The 24,213-nt window shown below is 39.7% G+C and overlaps 1 protein-coding gene across 1 annotated transcript in view; it reads right to left on the minus strand.

The window, feature by feature from the left end:
* Positions 1-4,441: 4,441 nt before the first annotated feature.
* Positions 4,442-24,213, minus strand: part of calcrlb (calcitonin receptor-like b) — a 77,810-nt gene continuing 58,038 nt past the window's right edge. The window contains exons 7-13 of the mRNA XM_060827352.1: positions 24,083-24,209; positions 13,680-13,833; positions 12,158-12,218; positions 11,957-12,023; positions 11,576-11,794; positions 8,351-8,392; positions 4,442-7,048 (exon numbers count right to left, since the gene is read on the minus strand). Of these exons, the coding sequence (XP_060683335.1) occupies positions 6,827-7,048; positions 8,351-8,392; positions 11,576-11,794; positions 11,957-12,023; positions 12,158-12,218; positions 13,680-13,833; positions 24,083-24,209 (892 nt within the window). The 3' untranslated portion in view covers positions 4,442-6,826. The remainder of the gene's footprint in view (positions 7,049-8,350; positions 8,393-11,575; positions 11,795-11,956; positions 12,024-12,157; positions 12,219-13,679; positions 13,834-24,082; positions 24,210-24,213) is intronic.

Below are 24,213 nucleotides of genomic sequence, written 5' to 3' on the forward strand. Positions count from 1 at the left end.
CACTAATCAGCCCAGCTCTGCATCCTGTCAATGTCATGTTGTCATGCAACATCCCTTGACACTATCTCCAACACCACTGATCTTTGTGTCAGCAGTAAATTTACTAATCCACCCCTCTACTTCTTCATTCAAGACATTTATAGAAACTACAAACAGCAGAGGCCAAGAACAAATCTGTGCAGAACACCACTGGTCAGTGACCTCCAGGTGGAATACTTTCCATCCACTACCACTCACTATATTCTTTTGGCCAGCCAATTCTGTATTCAGACAGCCAAATTTCCCTGTATTCTATACGTCCTAACTTTCTGAATGAGCCTACCATTCAACCTTATCAAATGCCTTAGTGAAATCTATATACACCACATCCACTGCTTGGCCTTTGTCAACTTTTCTCGTCATGTCCTCAAAGAACTCAATAAGGCCTGTGAGGCATGACCTGCCCCTCATAAAGCCATGCTGACTATACCCTTTCCATTTCTTTTCATTGTGCTGATTTAATTTATAATTGTAAAGTTGCTGGTAAATGGGACTATATCAGATTGCTATTTCAGGTCAGCGCAGATGAGTTGGACTGAAAGGTTTGTTTCTGTGATGTGTGACTCTGTGACTCTATGTTTTACATCTGTATTATTTCAGTAATACTTTAAATATACTGTTTTTTTAGGTTTGCCTTTGCCAATGACCTAAGAGCGTTTTAGATTCTGTACCCTGGCAAAGTTACAGTATTTCTTTTATTTACCAACTTTTTAAACTCTACGTTTCTATACTATTGGACTGAATTCTTAAATAAGGCTTTACATTTGCTGGCTGACCTATTATACTTTACTGCTTTCAATTTTTTAAAAAAATCTATTTCTTTTTAATATTGTACCTCTACACTGCTTATTTTTGGTTTCTCAATTTCTTCAAGGTGTTCTTGCTGCTTTTAATAATCAAAACGTTGACTAGTCATTTCTTCAAGGTTTTTCAGCTTCTTTAACCAAAATTTTGTTTCCTGCTTCTTCATCAGGAAAATTTATATCTCTCTACCTTCATGGCCTAAAACACCAACCACATCCTTCCACTCAAGAGCGATATTTGCTAACACTGAGGTTGTACAGTGCATTTGGTGTGACCTCTTCTGTGGAGTCTTGTGTCCAGTTCTGCTCAACATATTCTCGGAATGACATTATTAAGCTGAAAGAGTTCAGAAGAGAGTTACCAGGATATTGTTGGGAATAGAGGGTTTGAGTAATGGGGAGAGGCTGGATAAGCTGAGATATTTTTCACATGATCGTAGGAGATATTGGAGTGACCTCATAGAAATTTATAAAATCTTGAGGGGTATAGATAAGGTGAATGGCAAGTATCTTATCTCTAGGGTAGAAGATTTCAAGATTGGGCAATATTTTTAAGGTGAGATGAGAAAGATTAAAAAAAAAGACATCAGGACAATTTTGTTTACATCGAGAGTAGTTCATGTGTGGAAGTAACTTGCAGAGGAAATGGTTGATGTGGGTACCAACCACAAAGTTCTAAAAACAATTTAGTTAAGTACAAGTTGTTCTTCTATAACACACATTTTGTTAATGTGAATTTACTGTAATGCGATTGATGAATTGAGGACACAGTTTCTAAAGCACGAACTTTTAAAACGCGTGTTGGCTGTAACACGATTACATCACCAACACTTTCAGCGCTGATTCTAAAGTGCAATTTTTCTATCATATGGGGTTGCACAAGAACGCAACTGTTGCATTACAAAAGAACTGACTGTACATGAATAAAAAACATTTGGCGAGATATGGGGCAAGCATAGGCAGGTGGGACAAGTTTAGTTTGGGGTTATGGTCAGCATCGATTGGTGGGACCAAAGGGTCTATTTCCATGCTGTATGACTCTATAGTGGTCCAGTGCAGATGATGACAAGGTGGTAGAGGAGGGGTGGCAGCACAGGTGTCATTGGTAAGCTAGCACTGGGCTCAGGACTTTCTTTCAGTTATACCTTTTGCCCTTACTCTTAAACTATTCAAAATGAAACCAAACTATGGTGACATTTGAAGCTTTTCACTGTATTTTACAGTGTTACTCTCTGTAAAATGCAAGTGACAATAAACACATCATTCATTCGTTCACCATTCATTCTCTAGATGCCATCAAAATTCCCATCATACAATGTGGCTCGATTGTAGAGTCCTGGTCCTCTTAGATCTTCAATTTTTCCTGACTTTCTTGTTCTGCTAGCCTTTTTTAGTATTTTTTAAAAATTGCTCATTTTCACCGTAAATAAATGCTGTGGCGTTCCCAATTCTGAAGCCCCAGTCTAAATTCATTTTCTCAATGTTCCCAAATGGTTCCATTTCATGGAACCAAGGGAGCTATAGAGTGGGATGAAAACTCGCTTCCACACTCTAGTTTCTTTTAAGTCTTTCCTCCTGTCTTCATTCTTTTATTCTTATATCCTTAGGGATCACTAAATTTACCTTTCAGAACCTTTTCATAATACCGTTTTGGGAAGTGGGCATCACTGGTAAGACAAGCATTTTTTTGCCCATCTCTTGAACAGAGTAGCTGGCTCGCCTATTTCTGATTGCAATTAACATCCAACTACATTATTGTGGATCTGAAGTCAAAAGTAGGCCAAACCAAGGAAGGATGCCAGATTTCCCTGACGAAAAGACACGAATGAATCAGGGAGATTCTTTTGCCAGCAATTAATGATAGTTATCATTACACTTTTTCTTATTCCAGGTTTTATTAATTTCGTTTAAATTCCACTACTTACCATGATAATACTGGAACTCCTGCTCCCATAGTATTAGCCTGGGCCTCAAGCCAGTGTAATTGTCACTGCACAACCTCTCTTCCCTTCAGTGAGTTGCTTCTTACAGAGCCTTTTGTCTTGAGTTGGCTGTATTTTCTAAGAGGGACTAGTTTTTCTCTCTTTTCATACTCATCCCCCAACATTTCTTAACAGCATCTGAATAAGGTTTTACCTTCATCATGCTGAGCCCACCTTTTTTTCTGCTTCGAAGGCTGCGCTGTTTCTCTCTCTTAGTAATCATGACTGTGCCGCTGACTGGCTTTTCTTCTAAATTTGTTTTGGGACTGTAGTATCTTTGCCAAATTCTTCAAAACTTGTTGGTTGTATCGCCTGGAAGGCAGCACCTTGGACTTCCCCTTCAAGTCAGTCAGCATCCTCATTTGGAAATATACTGCTACTCCTGAATCAGTCCTGAACACTGCCTGGCAGCACCATGTGGGTTCCTTCACAACACACAGTTCAGTGGTTTTGGTAAATTACACCCCTTCATTTCTTCAGGGACAATTAGAATTGGGCCAGCAACATCCACATTCTGTGAGTAAGTAAAAATAATTTATAATCTTAGTTCTCATTTTAGGATTGTACCCTGATGATCTGTATTTCCCCATGAGATACATTTATGTGGATGGATTTCTTAATTCCACTTCTGTCATCTAAAAGATGAAAACCGGGTAAGGTCACTATTGTCTTCCAAGACCCTAGGCTATATTGGTTGATTCTCATTCTGGGACTGGACACGGTCTGCCCAGGGCAGTTTTGAGTGCTCAGCTTTAACATGCATATCGAAGTTTGAGAAGATTTGTAGCTCAGTTGATGTTTTGGATCCTAGGACAAGCCAAACAAAAGACACGCATGAGAATTCCTAGAAGCATGGCATTCCAACTGGAACTCTATCGACAAACACATCGAGTTAGACCCCCATCTACCCACACCCTGAGAAAAGGAACAGGAAGTGACTTCACCACAGCAAATAACATCACCACAGGAAATGACATCACCAACCCAAAGAAATCCAATCATATAAATAAAGAGCAGGAATTTTCAGCATTGCTTTGCATGAGGTCCACTGAAGATGTTACCAAGTAAGGTAACAAAATGTCTGGAAATGAACCTTTCAGCTCAGTGAGCAAATCTTAACATGCATATGTTGTTGTGCGTCCATAGAAAACAGAACTTTTCAAACCGGAATGTTAAAAAAGATTGGGCTTTCTTCTGAAATAAAAGTAGAAAGTGCTGGAAAAACTCAGCAGGTTAGCAGCAGACAAAAATAAAGTAATATTGTTTTCAAAATATTAACTCTCTCTCTCACTCCATAGATGCTGCCAGACATGCTGAGGTTCTCTCTGTTTTTATTTCAGATTTCCAGGATCAGCAATGTAATGCTTTTGTTTGAGATTTATTTTTGTATTAGATAAGAACAGCTTAATTATGTCACTGATAAGACCAATTTGATGATCCCATTGTGAACAGGTTCTGTCACAGAAAGCACACTACCAGTATTGTTCACTGCAGTGAAATGCATAATCTGAAAATTTAAAAAAATCTGCACGACACTTGTTATAAAACTTGATATTCATCCTATAGTTTGATACTCGTGAATCACTTTGAGAAAACAAATAAGATGTACATCAGAAATAAATTTTGAATAATTTTTATTTTCATTTTTTCAAATATTTATAAACTTTGTGTAATTATCTTAAACTGTTATGGTCACACCATCCTGCAGAAACATGGATCTGTTATCACCTTTTAACACAAAAGGACATTCTATAGCATTTTCTGCTCCTGATGTATAACAATATTCATTCATTAAGTCCTTAACTGTCACCTTGCAATCATAATCACACAAATTCAGTAAGGGATTCTCTTACTGACAAAATAAAACATTTGACAACTTGGCCATGACCATTTTAACAAAGACAATAATAGACATGAAAGCCACAACAACAATATGAGTAAGCTCTGGCATTCATACAGCAGATAATAGGCAAGAGGAGAGTACATCCCCCACAGTTTGGTTGAAAGCTGTATTTTTAAAATTTTCAGAAACATTAAATGTTGTAAAAAATTATGATATTTCTTGTATAATCCTTTCAATTCCAAACACACAAAAGACAGTAAATCCCGTCATTATATGTGATTTATTCTGTCAGATTGTATACATGTTAGGACCATTGTGCAACTTTTGTCATTGAAAGTATGTTGAAAACATATTTTTGACAACTGTCAGATTAAACTACTGAATTATTTATTTTAATTTTACTTTAACAATATTAAGTTGCCCGTTTATGATAAACAAAAAAAATTTAAATCTCCACTTCCATTATAAAATTACCCTTTGCTGTTGAAATAGGTTTCTTAAAAAGTTAAACATTTGCCTGGTTTCCCATTCCAAATAATGTTTTATTTCTTGGAGTAAGTTCTGATCAGGAGAAATGATAAAAGTCATGACATTCAGAGGGTTAGAACACTGCCACATGCAATGAAAAAGTGAATGAATTATTTGGATAATTCCTTGTAAAAGGAAGAATACTAGTGGGCACTGAGCAATTGAGTGAGATTAAGCAAAATGTGGACAAAAGATAAATCGCAGCGTGGACAAAGGAAACTATTTCTGCACTGTAACATTGCATAATGATGAATAGATTCCAATATTGTTTACTATACTGTCGCATTACCTTTACAAATTATAGAACGGACTCAAAAAAACTATCGACATGAAATTTTGCTATAACTCATTCACACGATGCAAATATCACTTGCTGGGCTAGCATTTATTGTCCACCCAGTGGAGTTTCAAATTGGAATAATCAAACATGTGTATTGAGAGGTGCTTAATAATAGCCGCAGCCTTCAATAAACTCATACCAGCTTTCCCTGAAGACATTAAGAGACTACCTTTTCCTTTCTTCCACCTCCTCTGCAATGACTGTAAAGAAGTCAGACATTCCATACATTTTCCATGTCATGTTGAATCACTGAGAATCATTATACATATAAGGCAGCAAATAGGTCAATTTTTGATGGTTAATATCATCACACATTAAACAATTCAAAAATATAATATTGCATCTTTACCAAAAAAACAAGAAAATGTAAATGAAAGACTTGCATTCATATAAAGCTTTTCATGACCACCAATGTTTCAAAGTACTTTCCAGCTAAAGAAGTAAGGAGAATACTTTTTACATTGTTACTATATTTACTATGCAAGCAATAAATACGCCAACACTTCACAAATTGTATTTACAAAGTAAACAAAGTTACAATTGAGCACTATTTTACTTTCCAACATTATGACATTCAAAAATTCAATACTGCAAGATAGTTATATAGCTTTTTTTGTGTAATAATTATAAGAGCCTGCTTTATATAAAATGTAGAAAACATAAAACTAGTATATAATTAGGGCAGTGAACTGAAACCCTGAGGGAATGTTAAGATTTTTTCCTCTATATCAGTGAAAGTTACACCACACAGAGCTTTGAATTGGTAAGGTGTATAACAATAGTGGCACAAGTGAGTGATTGTATAGTAACCAGTATACTAGCTTATCAACCTGACAAAGACCACCTTCCTGCGGAATTAGAATCTACTACTGCATCGACCTTCACAGCCTGACAGTTTGTGAGGCATTGGTCAGAAGACCAGAAATGCAAGAATATTTCCAAGTCTCTTGTTTCAGTACAGGAAACTTTCTTCCAACTGTGTCAAAGGCCATGGATATATCCATTATGTTCTTCATTCATCTCACGCGAAACAATCACTTGAAAATCAGCAGAGAGGTGTATCGACGATGAAAATAACTTTGAGTGCAGACATAGCTAAACTCCTGCAGGTCATGGATATATCCGTCAGGTCCTTCACTTCACCTCATATGAAATAACCAATTCAGAAGTAACATTTTGATGATGAAAATAACTTTCAGCGCTGACTCAGCTGAACTTTTACATTGAAGTGAAAGGAAGATGCTCACTGTCGTTGAAATCTTCAACAAAAAAGAGTGTGTGTAGTTAATCCTTAGGTGCATATTTCTCCTGTTTCCAGACCAATGATTTCAATGTCATGGCATGTTTTGCCATTAACATATTCACCATTGGATTCATGACTATACAGACCTCCGTGTACTTCTGTAATTGAAGTACCAGTGCAAGAGGTAGAACGCAGGCCCTCTGAATGGGTCAGGCTGTTTCCAAACTGAATGTTGTACTGCATCCAGTGACGTCTTAAAATAGTTTGAACCTGTCAGAAGAAAAGCAAGACTCCTACATCATTCCTCTTGCATTAGCTTTTGCTATGATATCTCAATCTTTACAGAATAAATCGGAGTTGGTAATTCTATTTATTTCATTTTGGAACCGATCGCTTCAGAGGCTCACTTCAGTTCACAGCTACAGCCATCAATATTATCTCGAGAATCATCCTCTAATATCAAGACGTTATTACACCATTAGGCAGTACACTTTGAATCTCCATAATAGCTGATGTGCCTTTATTTTCTTTTATGCAATGGTAAATATTGATATCCTAAACTGAATGTCATACTCTGTCAAAGTACAAACTCCAGAATTAAAATGGGGTTTTAAAGCAAACTTTTCTCCTTGCTGCATCTGTGGAAAGGACAACAGAATTAACATTTAGAGTCCAATATGTTTCCTTTGAAAAATAGTCACATCGGACTTGAAATGTTAATGCTGTTTATCTCTCCACAGATGCTTCCAGACCTGCTGAGTTTCTTCAGCACTTTCTGTATTTGTTTCAGATTTCCAGCATCTACAGTATTCCATCTTACTTCTTTATCAAAAAGAGAGTATGTAAATGATTAGCAAAACTGCTTCCAGATGCAAAAGCCTTCAAAATTACACAGCCAGATATAATAAGTAATTGTTAATAAACAAGAAAGCTGCTTAGAAAATGAAGGGAAATTTTAGGTTAAGATTTACTTTGACAGAAATTACAGTTCTTTTGAAATTGTATGGTTGTTTTTAGCAATCCCTTTAGCTCTGTAAACATGTTGATGTTAGTTCATCTGATACTATTGACTGGGCTCTACTTGGAATTGTAAGGTGAAAGATGCCAATTGAGTTACTTTTATCAGTATTTCTGTTCCTCAAAGTGATAAAATTATGAGCACATTTTATGTTTCCAAATTAGTGTCAAAATCAGAACACTTATAGGTCAGTTATAGCATGCTCCATTTATTGGAACGAGTGTATCATGAAAAGACTACAACTATGGCGTTTCTATAGAAATTGCTCAATTACTACTGAGCAATCCAAATTTTTCCAGTAGATTGATAATGCCATACACAATCCTTTCCTTCTGAAGAATATTTTAAGAAATATTTTTGACAGATGAGCATAGTCTTTGGAGAAATGGTCTTCACAAATGTCAATTAGTTGGTTGGATACATTGGTTATTATGAAACAGATACACAAGATCTGTGAAAAGAAGGGACCCAATGAGCCCAAAGTCTTTCCTAAATTATATTCCTTTAAATAGTTTCTAATGAACTATAACATTAAAACATGCAAAGTACATTACCTCTCCATTGAAGAAGCAGAATATAGTTGCCACCAATAGGCCCTAAGACAAGAAAGATAAAATAATAAGTCAATTTTATCAAAGGTAAATGATCCCACTATCATGACCAAGAGTAGAATCCAAGCTCGCATATCTACGTAGTGAGTCTCAGGGTGGCTGCAGCTGGCTGCTGAGGCTTTGGGGAAAGAGGGTGTCTCCATGCATTGAGTGGCATAGTGGTTAGCATTGCTGCCTCACAGCACCAGGGACTCAGGTTTGATTCCAACCACAGGCAAATGTCTGTGGAGTTTGCACATTCTCCCCCATATCTGCATGGGTTTCCTCCAGGTGTTCTGGCTTTCTTCCATAATTCAAAGTTGTGCATGTTAGGTGAATTGGCAATACTAAATTGTCCTTAGCTTTCAAGGATCTGTAGGTTGGGTGCACTAATCATGGGTAAATGTAGGATGGGGGAATGGGTCTGGGTGGGTTACTCTTCAGAAAGTCGGTGTGAACTTGTTGGGCCAAAGGGCGTGTTTCCACACTCTAGGGGTTCTCAAAGGCAAGCTAAGTTCTTTTACTTATTATGCTGGGGTCAGGAAGACAAGCCCTGAAAACTGGTAAGTGGGGAATGGCAGTGTTGAGTACAGGGCATCTTTCAGTGCAGTTCGTCATTGTTGTTGTGGAGCTCATGTGCAGAGGCCAGGTACAAGCTATAGAATGGCCACTGTTGTACATTAATAATAGTGCTTTTTCTCCACCTGAGATTCCATACTTATACTATAATGTGGAGGTGTTGGAGTTGGACTGGTTTGGACAAAGTTAAAAATCACACAAAACCAGGTTATAGTCCAACAGGTTTATTTGGAAGCCCTAGCTTTCAGAGAGCTACTCCTTCATCAGACAACTAGTGGAGCAGGATCATAAGGCACAGAATTTATAGCAAAAGATTGCAGTGTCATGCAACTGAAATGATGTATTGAACAAGATTTAACAGCAATCAAGGTTTGTTCAATCAATTGCTTCAGATGCATGACACTGTAATCTTTTGTGATACATTCTGTGTGTTATGATCCTGCTCCACAGTTACCTGATGAAGGAGCAGTGGTCTGAAAGCTAGTACTTCCAAATAAACCTATTGGACTGCAACCTGGTGTTGTGTGATTTTTAACTGTATATAAAGAAACCAGAAGGAGTCTGGTACAATGACATAGTAAAGAATCCAAGTTCAACAGCGAGTGCAGTTCTACTTCTAATTATTTCTTGCTGAAAATATAACTCTTTCTGTTCCAAGAAGTTGACAGCCACAAAGAAGGGTGTCTTCACCAGTATGAAGATGACAGTCTTACCATACAATCCCAACACCTCTGGGTAAAATGCTGATGGAAGCAGAAATGGTTAAGAATAGGTCAATTAAAAGGCTTAAATAACCTCAATTTTGGCAGACCTATAGCGGGTTTGTCAGGTGGAAATGCGTTTGAGGATATCCTCATTACATCTCTGTCACCAGGCACATGTTCCATTCGATATCTTGGCCAGGTGCCATAGAATATGCCTGCCAATATCTTGACAGTTTTATGGAAAGCAGATGTAAATGAGGGAAACACACCCTTTCAGGACTTCTCTGCATTTGCATTGTTTGAATGGGGTTAGCGATGCTTAGCCTTTACTAGTCAGCAGATAGATTCGATGCAAGCATTCACAAAGTAAGGCCTTACACAGGGTAAATAAAAAGGGGGCAGTGACTGTCTATCCACATAAGAATTAAGTGGCCAGTTAAATGTGTAATGGGATGGTAGATGGGAGTTTATTGGTAACGTGATGTTAACATGTAACTTTGTATTTGTTGTATTAAACCAATTAATGATAGCAATGTTTTGTATCTTGTAATTAGCAAGAACTGCTTGATTGTAAACATGACAGATACAAAACATCACTACCATTAATAGGTTCAAGACAATAAATACAAAATGACATGGTAACATCACTTTACCAATAAACTCCATCAGAAAAAGATGCTTCACAGAGCAAGGCATTTTAATATTGTGCTCAGCTGCATCAAGTGGAGCATTATTTGCTTGTGGGAGTTGCAAATTTCAAATTACAGTAAACTGTACTTTGTGGTGATGCTACAGCTTTAAGAAATGTATTTTGTCCTGTTTTATTTTCTGAAGAGAGGTTGAGACAGACGCAATGAACGGTCTGTGTCAAGCCAATAAAGGAAACAGCTTGTGAGGCCTTGGATGTTTTTCTTTAAAGTTGGAACAATAGAAGCAGCCTGAATGGGTGGGGTCAAGCTCCCAAAGAACGAGAATATCAGTATATCTTTGAGCAGTTGTTGGGGTTGTGAAAGCTGCCACTTCTCTCTTCTTTCCTATAGCTAAAAGCTGGAATTTTCTCTCTCTCGCTGAAGGTTTTCTCTTCATATTCTTTCCTCCTGCACTAGAGAATTACATGTGAGACAATCTATTTTACTGAATTTGCCTTGCCAAGGGTGTGTTTATGAGTTGTTATTATATTGGAACAGTTGCTGTTTAGCAGTTACATATTCTATCATTTTGTTAAATTTTCCAGTCGAGTTAAGTTACTCCAGTCCTTCTTTCTTTTATATGCAAGTTAACTGTTGTGCATGAATAAAGCATGTTTTGCTTCAAACACTGGTAGTTTGATCAACTGAAATGCATTCAGAATGTAACACCTACCACTTGGCTTTGAAACAAGAAAAGGTTATGGCCTAGGTTATCTCCTTAACATATTTTGAGAGGGTTTAGTCTGATCCATTACAACTTGAACTGAAAATCTGCCAGGAGCAGTCTGAAATATTCACATGAACTTATATATAGCTTGAGGCTTAATAGAAACCAGTTGTACCATTTGGTTAGGCAGCATCCAATGAAATTATTTAACTGTTTGAGGAGTATGTCAATACTCTAGCACTGTATAAAATTACCAATACTTTTGCTTTCGCCTCACCTCTACGTGTAGGATGTATTTTAGCAATATTTTAACTTGACATAAACACAGACTTTATTAATTCTTTCTTATTTAGACATTGACAAGTGCCTTATCTTTCTGCTGTAAATGAAGATATTACACTCAGAAAGGGAAACTTCCAACCTCTATAAAAGGCAATATTAAAGGGAAAGAAAATGTTGATGCTTCTCAAACAGTTAAGTCATTTCTCTGAAATGCCTTCATTTCTTAATCTATGTACAATGCAAATTACAGGTTAACAATGAAGATTACCTGATAATGCATGAAAATATGCATTACAAACTCATAGATTTCTTCAGCTATTCGGCCTTCTGGCTTCCATGGAACCAGCACAAACTGGATCCCAAGCAGGGGAACTAAAATCAGAGTAGCCCTGACCGCCTTCATATAAAGATTTGACTCTGTCCTGTGTGTGACTTTTAACTTTGTTATAAGGACACGGACAATGTTCAGCAAGAAAAACAAGTTCACCTACAGAAATAAAAATAAGTATCAGTCATTTTCTGTTCTGCTGGAACCATGCTTTCTCATTTGGTTGCTAACTTAACAGTATCTTAATACATATGATAGGCTGTTTCTTCATTGAACCTTTTAAATAAAATGCAATTAAAATAAAATGTCATTTAAACTTACCAGTAAGGCAGCACAAATAGGGCCATGAATTATGTACACCAAATGTGTTTCTGAACTTATCCAGCAACTGTACAAGAGACAACGTTTAAAGATTAAATTGTCTGCTATCTTAAATAACTATAAAGCATGAGAATTTTTGTGCAAATTTAAATGCATTATGAAGAAAGAGAAAGGGAAGGTTCACACAAATTGATCACTTACTTATCATTGTAATATAAGCTTCTGGCTACTGCATGGATTGTGGCTGGAATAAGTGGGAAACCTGCAAAGAAGAGCATTAATTTTGGGCAATTCTGTTGCTCACATTGTCAATGTTTGGCTGTAATGCAGATTGTTTTTGGTAATCCTGTTCCGCGCAAGTAGTAATCGGCAGACTGCTGTTTCCTCTGCCTAATGTAAAGTTAATAGAGCGCTGTCCAACTCATTAACCTTCAGAACTGGCACTGGATACAATGACAGTGTTTCCATAGAAACAGCTCATGACCCATTTCCTTGAATGTGGTACGGATATCAATAAGAAAACTGAACATTTTGTTATGCAGCTTGCTTAAATAGGCATTGTTGGGTTGTTCCTGAGGTTTTCAGTCAGCTTTGATTCCAGGTACAGCTGACAAAATCTCTGATAAAGTGGCGATTGGTTATAACACATTCTAAATGGATTTATGTCTGTTGCAGACAAGTAAAAGTTGGCCAAGAAGTGGTGGGTAATGAGGTATTGTCATATTCCATTCACTGCTATGTCTTCAGCAATCTTCCACCAGCCTTATCATTGCACAGATGAAGTACCAACTCCAGCTGCAGCTTATGTTAGGCAGTAGGCCCCTTTAACATCCAAATCCAGATCTTGTGAATGTACAATGGACCTGGTTTGTCATTTTAGGAGAACATTAGACAGATTACTCAATATCAGCTGGTGGCAGCCTTGGGGTGGGCTGCTCTTTTCACTGGTCATCAGGCGAGCCTCTCTGGGATCCCCTGGCCTGGACACTGCTACTCTGGGATCCACCTGCACACCTCCAAACCTCCCACCTCAAGATCAAGTACTTTCAGGAATCAACCTTTTGCCAGCACGGGGCTTAACCCGACTGTCAAATATTGCAGCAGTTCACTGCTAAAGGGTTCCCCTGGGATTCCACAGCTGGCTATTGAGCCCTCACCTACAAAACACGCTAGGCTTCCTGCCAAAATTAAAGGACACCTGGAAAATGGCCTGGGCTAATCCAAGCTGACCCAGGGTGAAAATTTGCCAGGCTGTGGTTAGCTGCTAGTTTTGTCCAAATATTTTCAACTCAACCTTTAAGCTGAAATGACCGGGAGGCTCATAAAATAATTGGAAGCACAAACTCTCAAATCATGTAGTCACTGTCTAATGTTTTGAGCATGACAGCAGTTGCCTTACGTCTTCATTAATTCTTCTCTGCAATAATCTCCTTCCATTGATAGTTCTTCTGAAAAAAAACAGGTTTGAAGTACCACTTCCACATGCTAACAATCCTACCTGTTGCTTCACAATCTTTTCATTACAAGCATTAAGTAAACCTGTATCCACTTTTAGTATTCACTTTCAGAATGCCAGGACTTTACTTAATACTGCGAGGTCAAAATTCACAAAACATTCCATAAACACTCCTGCAACACAAATGAATATGTAAGCTTGTGCTGCATTTGATATAATAAACGGTCTACATTGTCACCACCAAACTGCGGTTTAGAAAATACATACCCCATCCGAGAAGGTAATACCAGAGCAGGTGCTGCTTCTCAGCAAAGACGGCAACGACAATCAATGTATGAAGGTAAATACCTTCACACAACATCCAAAAGTAATTGCAGCCCATTAAGTACAGATGAACGAATTGTGACACTTTACAGCTGACCTGCAAAGAACAAGGAGAAGACTTGCACTGTGACTGTGTAGGGCACCTTAGTGTACAAAAGCTGGATCTGAAATGAGAAGATCTTTCAGAACCAAGGTCAGATTTTGCCCCAGCACTGAATATCAAACAAGCTTACTGAGAGCCATTTTATTCAGCAGAAGCTGCGAGGTTTAGAACCTGTCAGTGCTATTCAAGCAATAATTCTTGCTTTATGATTAGTGAATGTAATACAGTGGGTCATAGTTAATTACACTTTGCCAAAACTGCAAAATGTTATGTAATTAACTCAGCAGTTCAATTAAATGAAGAGGACAACCTGAACAAACAGCAGCAAAGTTAGCCCGCTGTTTCTCTGCATTCTGCAGTGTGCTAACACATTGGAGCAATTCAAGATTCAGTTCAAAGAAAATTAATCATGGATGATAGAAAAATCGGAAATGTAGTACAAAGTAATTGTATGCTACAAATAGGGCTTGTGCTTATTTCAAATAAGGTTTTGCCAGAAATAGACACATATAAAGTTAGCTCATTTTATTTGCACATTCTCCCCGTGTCTGTGTGGGTTTCCTTTGGGTGCTCCAGTTTCCTCCCACAATCCAAAGATGTACATGTTAGGTGAAATGGCCATGCTAAATTGCCCATAGTGTTCATGGATGTGTAGGTTAGGGGCATTAATTAAGGGGAATGGGTCTGGGTGGTTTAGTATTCGGAGAGTCAGTATGGACTTGTTGGGCCGAAGGGCCTGTTTCCACACTGTAGGAAGTCTATGATTCTATTGAAAAGAAAATGCATTGTATTTAAACAATTACAGAAAATATCCAGGGGAATGTTTCCTTTTATTTGCCTAATTGTGGAGGTGAGCATCAGTGCCAGGAACAGTAATTGGGGTCCTGCTGCTTTATCTGGCCCAAGCCCCCTCCATCGCAAACTAAGCACAAGAGACCATGCACATTGAACGACCCAAGCCCTGGGCCCTAAGATACTGCCTCATCTGAAGGCCTAGCAAGGTAACTCGGTAGAGACGAACACGCCATCCCCACACTGTTTCCCCACTTCCCTGCCTTCTCATGCCACCCCGCAGTAAGCAAGGGCAGGTCTCTTGATTTGTCACAAGCCTCAACACTAGCAACCCAGAGGTTGCCACCTAATCAGAGGCTGGCGACATCGGGGTCATAAAGCTTGCCAGTCTGAACTTACTCTCTCAGAGGAATCCAACTACAAGGTAAGTACTTCTTACACTTCTCTCGTCAGGTGGATGTCCTGTGGAAAAGGTGGTCAAGGGGATTGTATGCAATGGCAGGAGCTTGTCTGTCAGAGGATACTTCCTTTCCTCCCACCTCCCCCTCCCCTCCTCTCCTATCCTGTCTTCAATTGGACTAATGAGATAATCGTGAGGGGCATGGATAGGGTTAACAGCAAGGTTGTTTTCTCCAGGGGTATGGGAGTTCAAAACTGGAGGCCAGAGCATCAAGGTGACAGCAGAAATATTTAAAAGGGATCTAAGAGGCACCTTGTTTACACAGAGGGTGGTACGTGTGTGGAATGAGCTGCCACAGGAATTGGTGGAAGCTGGTACAATTGCAACATTTAAAAGGCATCTGGAATTGGTGTATAAGATTAGATTAGATTGCTTACAGTGTGGAAAAAGGCCCTTCGACCCAACAAGTCCACACCGACCCACCAAAGCGCAACCCACCTATATTTACCCTTTCACCTAACACTACGGACAATTTAGCATGACCAATTCACCTAACCTGCACATTTTTGGACTGTGGGAGGAAATTCATGCAGACATGGGGAGAAGATGCATAACTCCACACAGGGAGTCGCCTGAGGCAGAAATTGATCCCAGGTCTCTGGCGCTGTGAGGCAGCACCGCTAACCACTGTGTCACCGTGCCGCCCATAAATAGGAAGGGTTTCAAAGGATATGGGCCAAATGCTGGCAAATTCGATAAGATCAATTTAGGATATCTAGTCAGCGTGGACGAATTGGACTGAAGGGTCTGTTTCCACGCTGTACATCTCGATGACTCTATGACACCTCCAGGGATGGTAAAGTCAAACCCACAGGATTAGACAATTATATAACTTCATCAGTCCATGATCATTTTAAATAGTAAATGCAAATTCACATTCTCATGAAATTAATTCTGTCAATGCACAACAGCACTTTGCCCATGGACCTGGATTACTTTTTGGGAAGGGAAATATTGCTCATACGGTGACATAATAAACACATTTTTATAATCAATATTTTCCATTACTGTTGGTCACTTTTTGATTTGTTTTGAATTTGTCTTCCTGTCGTTCGGCAGAATCTTTTGCTTTCACTGCTTGTGAGCTTGGAGATAATTAATTTTGTGGATGGGGTCCTGTTGGACACCACTTTGTTTCCAGCTCCACCAGATCCAGGAAGGCAAGCCCCAAGTTTCCGCTCCACCACTAACTGGGGTGATTTGTAGCCAATTGGTGATCACTGAAGGGGCTTCATCCCACAACAACTGTCATTAACCCAGACGCAAGTGGGCCTGTTATCATTCAGGCTATTAATCACCTCAAACACGGAAATAAATCCCTTGATCTCAGGCAATTGGAGTGACTCGAAAAAGGGAATTGGATATGGCCTTGCAGAGATATTGGAAAAGTGAGCGAGTGGGACTAATTGGGGAGTTATTTTTGAGAGCTGACATTGATATTTTGGGCTGATTGGCTTCATACTCAGCTTTACTATTCCATTGGTCAATATGGCTCAATTTGTAGTCAGGTTTGTGGAACTTGAAATGACTAATTTCGAATTGCAAACAGACAAGCATCACTGAAAGTACTTGAATCTCGATAAACATTTACTTAGGAAGACTATTATTTTCTCAGAGAGATATCATATATCAGAAATATGAAGATCAATAGTCATTAGCAAGTGTAGAGCAGAAAATGATTTGAAAAACAGTTCTGTGAATAATAGTTCATCGACTTAATACAATACATAATAATTTTCATATTGTGGCTAAAAAATATGTTAGCTATCTGAAAATCTGTTTGAATGTTGTTTCAAACTGGTGACTACAAAAGAGGCTAGATATTAAAAAGAGCTTTCGATCGAGTGGAGAAAACATAGTGAAAAGCAGTGAGTAGTGAATGAATTCGCTCCTGTATCTGGGATTAAAAATTCTCAGCAAGTGACAGAGATGCAAACAGATATCAATGGACAATATAATGATCACTTGCTCCACAATATCCAGGCAATTGCTTATAAACCAAGTTAAAAATCAAACAACAGCAGGTTATAGTCCAACAGGTTTAATTGGAAGCACACTTACTTTCAGAGCGACGCTCCTTCATCAGGTGATTGTGGAGGGCTCGATCGTAACACAGAATTTATAGAAAAATTTGCAGTGTGATGTAACTGAAATTATACATTGAAAAATTGATTGTCTGTTAAGCCTTTCATCTGTTAGAATACAGTGATAGTTTAATTTCTTTCATGTGTAAATCACAAAACCGTTTTTTTTAAAGTTGCATTCTCGGGTTAGCTGTTAACAATGGTGATAGCTAGACAATATGTTGAAGTTGTTAGCCCCCTGTGTTCTCAGTCTATGACCTGATGTTTAGATCGATTCTAATCTAAAAAGTGAGATAACAGAGTTATCAGGAGACAGACATGTGCTGCCACTGACAGGATACCCTTCATTGTTCAGTACTTCCCAGGGGCTGAAAAATTACGCCATGTTCTTCGTGACCTTTAACATATTATCAATGAGGATGAGCACCTCACCAAGACCTTCCCCACACCTCCACTACTTGCCTTTAAACAACCGCCAAACCTCAAACAGATCATTGTTCATAGCAAACTGCCTGGCTCTCAGGACAACTCCATACAACCCTGTCACGGTAGACACTGCAAGACGTGTCAGATTGTGGACATAGATACCGCTATTACGCATGGGAACACCTCCCACCTTGTACATGGCAGGTACTCATGTGACTCAGCCAACGTTGTCTATCTTCTACGTTGCAGGCAAGGATGCCCGGAGACATGGTACATTGGGGAAACCGAGCAAAGGCTACAACAACGGGTGAATGGGCACCGCACAACAATCAATAGACAGGAGGGTTCCCTCCCAGTTGGGGAACACTTCAGTGGTCCAGGACGTTCAGCCTTGGACCTTCGGGCGACCATCCTCCAAGGTGGACTTCGGGACAGGCAACAGAGAAAAGTGGCCGAGCAGAGGCTGATAGCTAAGTTCGGTATCCATACGGAGGGCCTCAACCAGGACCTTGTGTTCATGTCACATTACAGGTGATCACCATTGCACTACACACACACACAAATATTCCTACACACACACACTCTCACATACACACCGACACAGGTACACACAGACGTGCACACAGACACCCATGCACACCCGTATAGACACACACACTCCCACGCTCACACGTGCACCCCCTCACAGACTTAAGACACTCTGCACTCACTATACAAACACACACACACACACACACACACACACACACACACACACACACACACACACATACACACACACACACACACACACACACACACACAAAGACCCACATGCACACATATATTTTGTGTGGTGAATTTGTACTTGCAGAGTTACATTGCATTTTGCTCAAAAATTGCATACATTCATGTAGAACTCTGAGCTCAAAAACTGCATAAATTTATGTAACACTCTGTTATCTCACTTTTTAGATTAGAATCAATCTAAACATCAGGTCATAGACAGAGAACACAGGGGGCTAACAACTTCAACATATTGTCTTGCTATCACCATTGTTAACAGCTAACCCGAGAATGCAACTTTTAAAAAAACGGTTTTGTGATTTACACATGAAAGAAATTATCACTGTATTCTAACAGATGAAAGGCTTAACAGACAATCAATTTTTCAATGTTTAACTTCAGTTACATCACACTGCAAATTTTTCTATAAATTCTGTGTTACGATCGAGCCCTCCACAATCACCTGATGAAGGAGTGTCACTCCGAAAGTAAGTGTGCTTCCAATTAAACCTGTTGGACTATAACCTGGAGTTGTGTGATTTTTAACTTTGTACACCCCAGTCCAACACCGGCATCTCCAAATCATGCTTATAAACCACAGTATGAAAATCTTTATTCATTTGTATTTAGTTTATCAGCATTTATTCAAAGAACCTTTAGAACACAGAACGATCCAGCACAGAACAGGCCTTCAGCCCTTGATGTTGCACTGAACTGTGAACTAATCTAAGCTCATCCCCTACACTATCCCATCATCATCCATGTGCTTACCCAAGGATTGTTTAAATCTCCCTAATGTGGTGAGTAAACCTCATTGGCAGGCAGGGCATTCCACGCCCTTACCACTCTCTGAGCAAAGAATCTGCCTTTCGATATCTGTCTTAAATCTATCACCCCTCAACCTGCAGCTATAACCCCTCATACAAGCTGACGTCATCAACCTAAGAAAATGGCTCACTGTCTACCCTATCTAATCCTCTTATCATCTTATATATCTCTATCAAATCCCTTCTTAGCTTCCTTTTCTTCAATGAGAACAGACTCAAATCTCTCAGCTTTTCCGCAGAAGACCTTCCCTCCAGACCAGGCAACATTCTGGTAAATCTCCTCTGCACCTTTTCCAATGCTTCCACATCCTTCCTGTAATGGGGCGACCAGAACTGTACACAATATTCCAAGTGCACCGCACTAGCGTTTTGTATCGTTGCAGCATGACATTACTGCTCTGGAACTCAATCCCCCTACAATAAAACCGAGCACACTGTATGCCTTCTTAACAGCACTATCAACCTGGGTGGCATCTTTCAGGGATCCATGTACATGGACTCCAAGATCCCTCTGCACATCCACATTTCCAAGAAGCTTTCCATTGACCTAGTATTCTGCTTTCCTGTTATTCTTTCCAAAGTAAATCACCTCACATTTATCTGCATTAAACTCCATTTGCCACCTCTTAGCCCAATTCTACAGTTTATCAAAGTACCCCTGCAACCAGTAACATTCTTCCACACTGTCCACTACTTCACTGACTTTAGTGTTGTCTGCAAACCTACAAACCCATCCACCTATGCCTGTGTCTAAGTCATTTATAAAAATGACAAACAGCAGTTGTCCCAAAACAGACCCTTGTGGCACATAACTAGTAACCAGACTCCAGGCTGAATATTTTCCATCAACCACCACTCACTGCCTTCTTACAGAAAGCCAGTTTCTAACCCAAACTGCTAACTAACCCTCAATCCCATGCCTCTGCATTTTCTCCAACAGCCTACCATGTGGAACCTTATCAAAGGCTTTACTGAAGTCCATATACACCATGTCAACTGCCCTACCCCCATCCACATGAATGGTCACCTTCTCAAAAAATTGATGAGGTTTGTGAGAAACGACCTGCCCTTGACAAAATCATGTTGACTATTTATAATCAAATTGTTGCTTGCTGGATAATTATAAATCCTATTTCTTATAATCCTTGCCATAACTTTTCCTACAACAGACATAAAGCTCACTGGTCTGTAAGTCAAGAAGGGTCATCTCTACCACCCTTCTTGAATAAGGGCACAATATTTGCAATCCTGCAGTCCTCTCGTACTAAACCTGTAGACAATGATGACTCAAATATCAAGGCCAAAGGCTCCAGCATCTCCTCCCAAGTTTCCCAGAGAATCCTTGGTTAAATCCCATCTGGCCCAGGGGACTTGTCCACTTTCACTCCTTCTAGAATTGATAACACCTTTTCCTTACTAACCTCAATCCTTTCTTGTCTAATGTATCATATCTCATTCTTCTCCTCTCCAATATTCTCCTCTTCCTGAGTGAAAGCAGATGAGAAATATTCATTTAGCACCTCTCTGATCTCTACAGGGTCCAAACACAACTTTCCATTTCTGTCTTTGACTGGTCCTATTCCTACCTTCGTCAGCCTTTCATTCCTCATATACCTATAGAAAGTTTTAGTGTTTTCCTTTATTCTACATGCTAAAGACTGCTCATGTCCTCTCCTTGCTCTTCTTAACTCTCTCTTTAAATCCTTCCTCGCTAATCTGTAACCCTCCATCGCCTCACCTGAACCATCTTGTCTCATCGTCACATAAGCCTCCTTCTTCTGCAATTTCTGTGATAAACCGTTATCCTGTCCTTGACTAATAAAGCCACACCTCCCCCTCTTTTACTACCTTCCATGTTCTTAATGAAAGATCTAAATCCTGGAACCTGCAACATCCATTGCTGACCCTGCTCTACCCATGTCTCCAAAATGGCCACAACGTTGAAGTCCCAGATACCTAATCATGCTGCAAGCTCACCTACCTTATTTCAGATACTTTTGGCGCTGAAGTAGACACACTTCAAACCAGCCTGGTGTCTCCCAGCACATTTCTGTGACTGAGAAATCCAGTCCATGCCTTCCCTACTCTCATCCTCCTGTGCACTGGAACTACACCTCAGGTTCCCACCCCCCTGCTGAGGTAGTTTAAACCCACCCGAACAGCACCAGCAAATTTCCCACCCAGGATATTAGTGCCCCTCTGGTTCAAGTGAAGACCACCTTCCCCAGAATGAGCCCCAATTTTTTTTTTATCAGTAGCCACCTCTCAGCACAGTTTTGGTTCAATTGACAGAAAATGCTCTCTTCCGAAGTAAACGTTCACTGAGTTTGATATTCTTTTAGAGGTGATCATTTTGTCCCAATCTGAAAGTAACAATTCAATACAGGTAAACATTTCTGCATGATATATCACACTGAATGGCTGAATCATACAAAGCAAAAGACAGTCAGGTGAGAACTTTATAAATTGTTGGATAGGCGTCAACTGAAAGTAATGTGGACAATTCAGGACTCCTCACTTCAGAAAAGAAGGACAGACCTCAGAAACAGTACCATGATGTTTGAAAGAATGTTATCAGCAATTCAGAACTTCAAATATGAGAAGAGATTGTAAATTGAAACAGAAAAAGTTAAGAGAAGATATAATGGAGATGTTCAAAATGGTGAGAGATTTTAATAAAGCTAAATTGGAAAAAATAACATTCCTCCTGGTGAGCAGGGCAATACCAGAGGCCATAGGTTCAAATTCCCTTCAGGAACCAGAGTGGAGGACATGCTCCTGTCTATCAATGGCACTGAGGTGGGGATGGTTGGGAACTTAAAGTTCTGAGGAGTAAATATCACCTTTGATTTATCCTGGTTCACCCATCATAATGCTACAGTCAAGAAAGCACACCAATGCCTCGACTTCCTCAGGAGGCTAAGAAAATCTGGTATGTCCACAATGAGTCTTAACAATTTTTATAGATGCACCATAGAAAGCGTCTTATCCGGAAGCATGACAACCGGTCTGCCCAAGACCTCAAGAAATTATGGAGAGTCATGACCACAGCTCAATCCATCACGTAAACCAGCCTTCTATCCATTGATCTGTCTAGACTTCCCACTGCCTCAGGGAGGCAGAAAGATGGCAGAAAGGTACAGGGTGGAGATCCTGCTCATCCCAACTTCCCCAAACTGTGTTCAAGCTGGAGAGGCTCAAAGATGGTCTTGGGCAGGGAGGGATGAAGTCAGCCTTTCTGTCCAGAAGGCCAATTGAAGCCCGGTATCACTTCAGCAGCTACAGGCTAAGCTGTTTCAGCAAGCCACTTGGTAGCTATTCCAGCATCCTGATGGGGAAAACCCACGTTCCTGAGCATCCTGATTCCCATGAAGGCCCCCATGGGCTGAAAGAATAAGACCCTTGGAAACCATTCCCCTGACTGTGACAGTCACCTATCACTGGGTCTCATTGAGACCCAGCTTACTGGCCAGAGCAATGGTGTGTTCCTCACCTTGGTCTGAGATCATCAGTGGTGATCTTTCTACCGCCTCAGTGCAGATTGGTAATGGCCACAGTTCCTAATGTTGTACTGGAAACTGTTTGTCCACTGCTTAGCCAGTAAGTATCAGAGGTAGGACCTCCATCTATCTGATAAGAAACTGCCTCTGCAAAGGTAGGAACCCCAACTACAGCTGTCAAATGCAACCCCAAACATGGTTTCTGGAACTAGCCACAGCATGGTCTAGGCCTACCACCAAAATCAACATAGCCTATGATTCTATTTCTTTCTTTTCTTAGCTAGAAATATATCTGTAGGTTATAATTGATCCATTCTGTAAATATGGACATTTATTTGATTGAAGAAACCAGTTTTTTTTTAGCAGGTATTCTTCATGGCAATTGTGTCAGTGTTTATTCACTTTTGAGAAACTAGGGACAGATCTCTCACCTTTGGACAGAAAGTGGGACTTGACAGGCAAAAAGATTTTTCTCATTTCATACGTGATGTTTTAAGGGGTCACTGGGATTTTCCATTTGACTTTTCACTTAATCGGGACTTTCTGTGCGGTACCTCTTACCCAATGAGAGGGAGGCCGGGCTGATTTTCAATGCTCTTAAAATGGAGGGCTGTAGCCCGAAATGTCGATTCTCCTGCTCCTCGGATACTGCCTGACCTGCTGTGCTTTTCCAGCACCCTGCTCTCGACTCTGATCTCCAGCATCTGCAGTCTTCATTTTCTCCCAGTTAATTTTAAGTCGTGTCACCTCGTAGGAGTGGATGCACTAGTGGGCTGACAAGAAGATCATCACTCTGTTCCTGTTATTGTTGGATCTACATCATTTTGTAGCAGGCTTGAAAATAGGTGAATACTGCTCCAATTTAAAATAGATAGCAGCCTTCTTAAATATCTAAATTTACTCCCCTCCTTGGTGGAGAAAAATCTTTGGTTATTATTGGACAGAGTGCACATCGTTTTGATTGGTCTAACCAGCAATCCTCAAAGTATCACAGATAGCTGATTACAATGGGTAAGTCGCTTTTGATGGAGGCCAATGTATAATACTCACAGTCTTCCCCTAGAAGCCCATTCCCCTCTGTTTACAAACCTAAAACTGCTGGGCTCCACAATAGAGTCACTGGATCTTTAGTTCTCACCAGTCAAGTAACAACTAAAAATATGTGAGCTGTTCAGCAGCAATATAATAATGTCTCAGCCATGAAGACTGAACAAGTTACTAAATGGCATCAAACTCATCAAAATCAACCCTTTACACTTCCCTTAGGCATTCATGCTTCATTGAAAAGCTTAAGGAATTGAATACACTCAAAGCACTCTTCAGGTGTTACCTTCACCCAGGTATTAAATTCATTCTACAGTTCACCACAATAATTAAATAAATACTCACTGGATTACTTTCAACAAGTTTCTGATTATTTGCAACGGCTGTTAGCCAGATGATAGTAATGATGGAATTACAAACAAACGAGAAGAATAGATTTTTATGAAGTGTTATCCTCTGGCAACTTAAACTCCTAT

The sequence above is a fragment of the Hemiscyllium ocellatum genome, chromosome 7, assembly GCF_020745735.1.
Source record: "Hemiscyllium ocellatum isolate sHemOce1 chromosome 7, sHemOce1.pat.X.cur, whole genome shotgun sequence".
Taxonomy (NCBI): Eukaryota; Metazoa; Chordata; class Chondrichthyes; order Orectolobiformes; family Hemiscylliidae; genus Hemiscyllium; species Hemiscyllium ocellatum.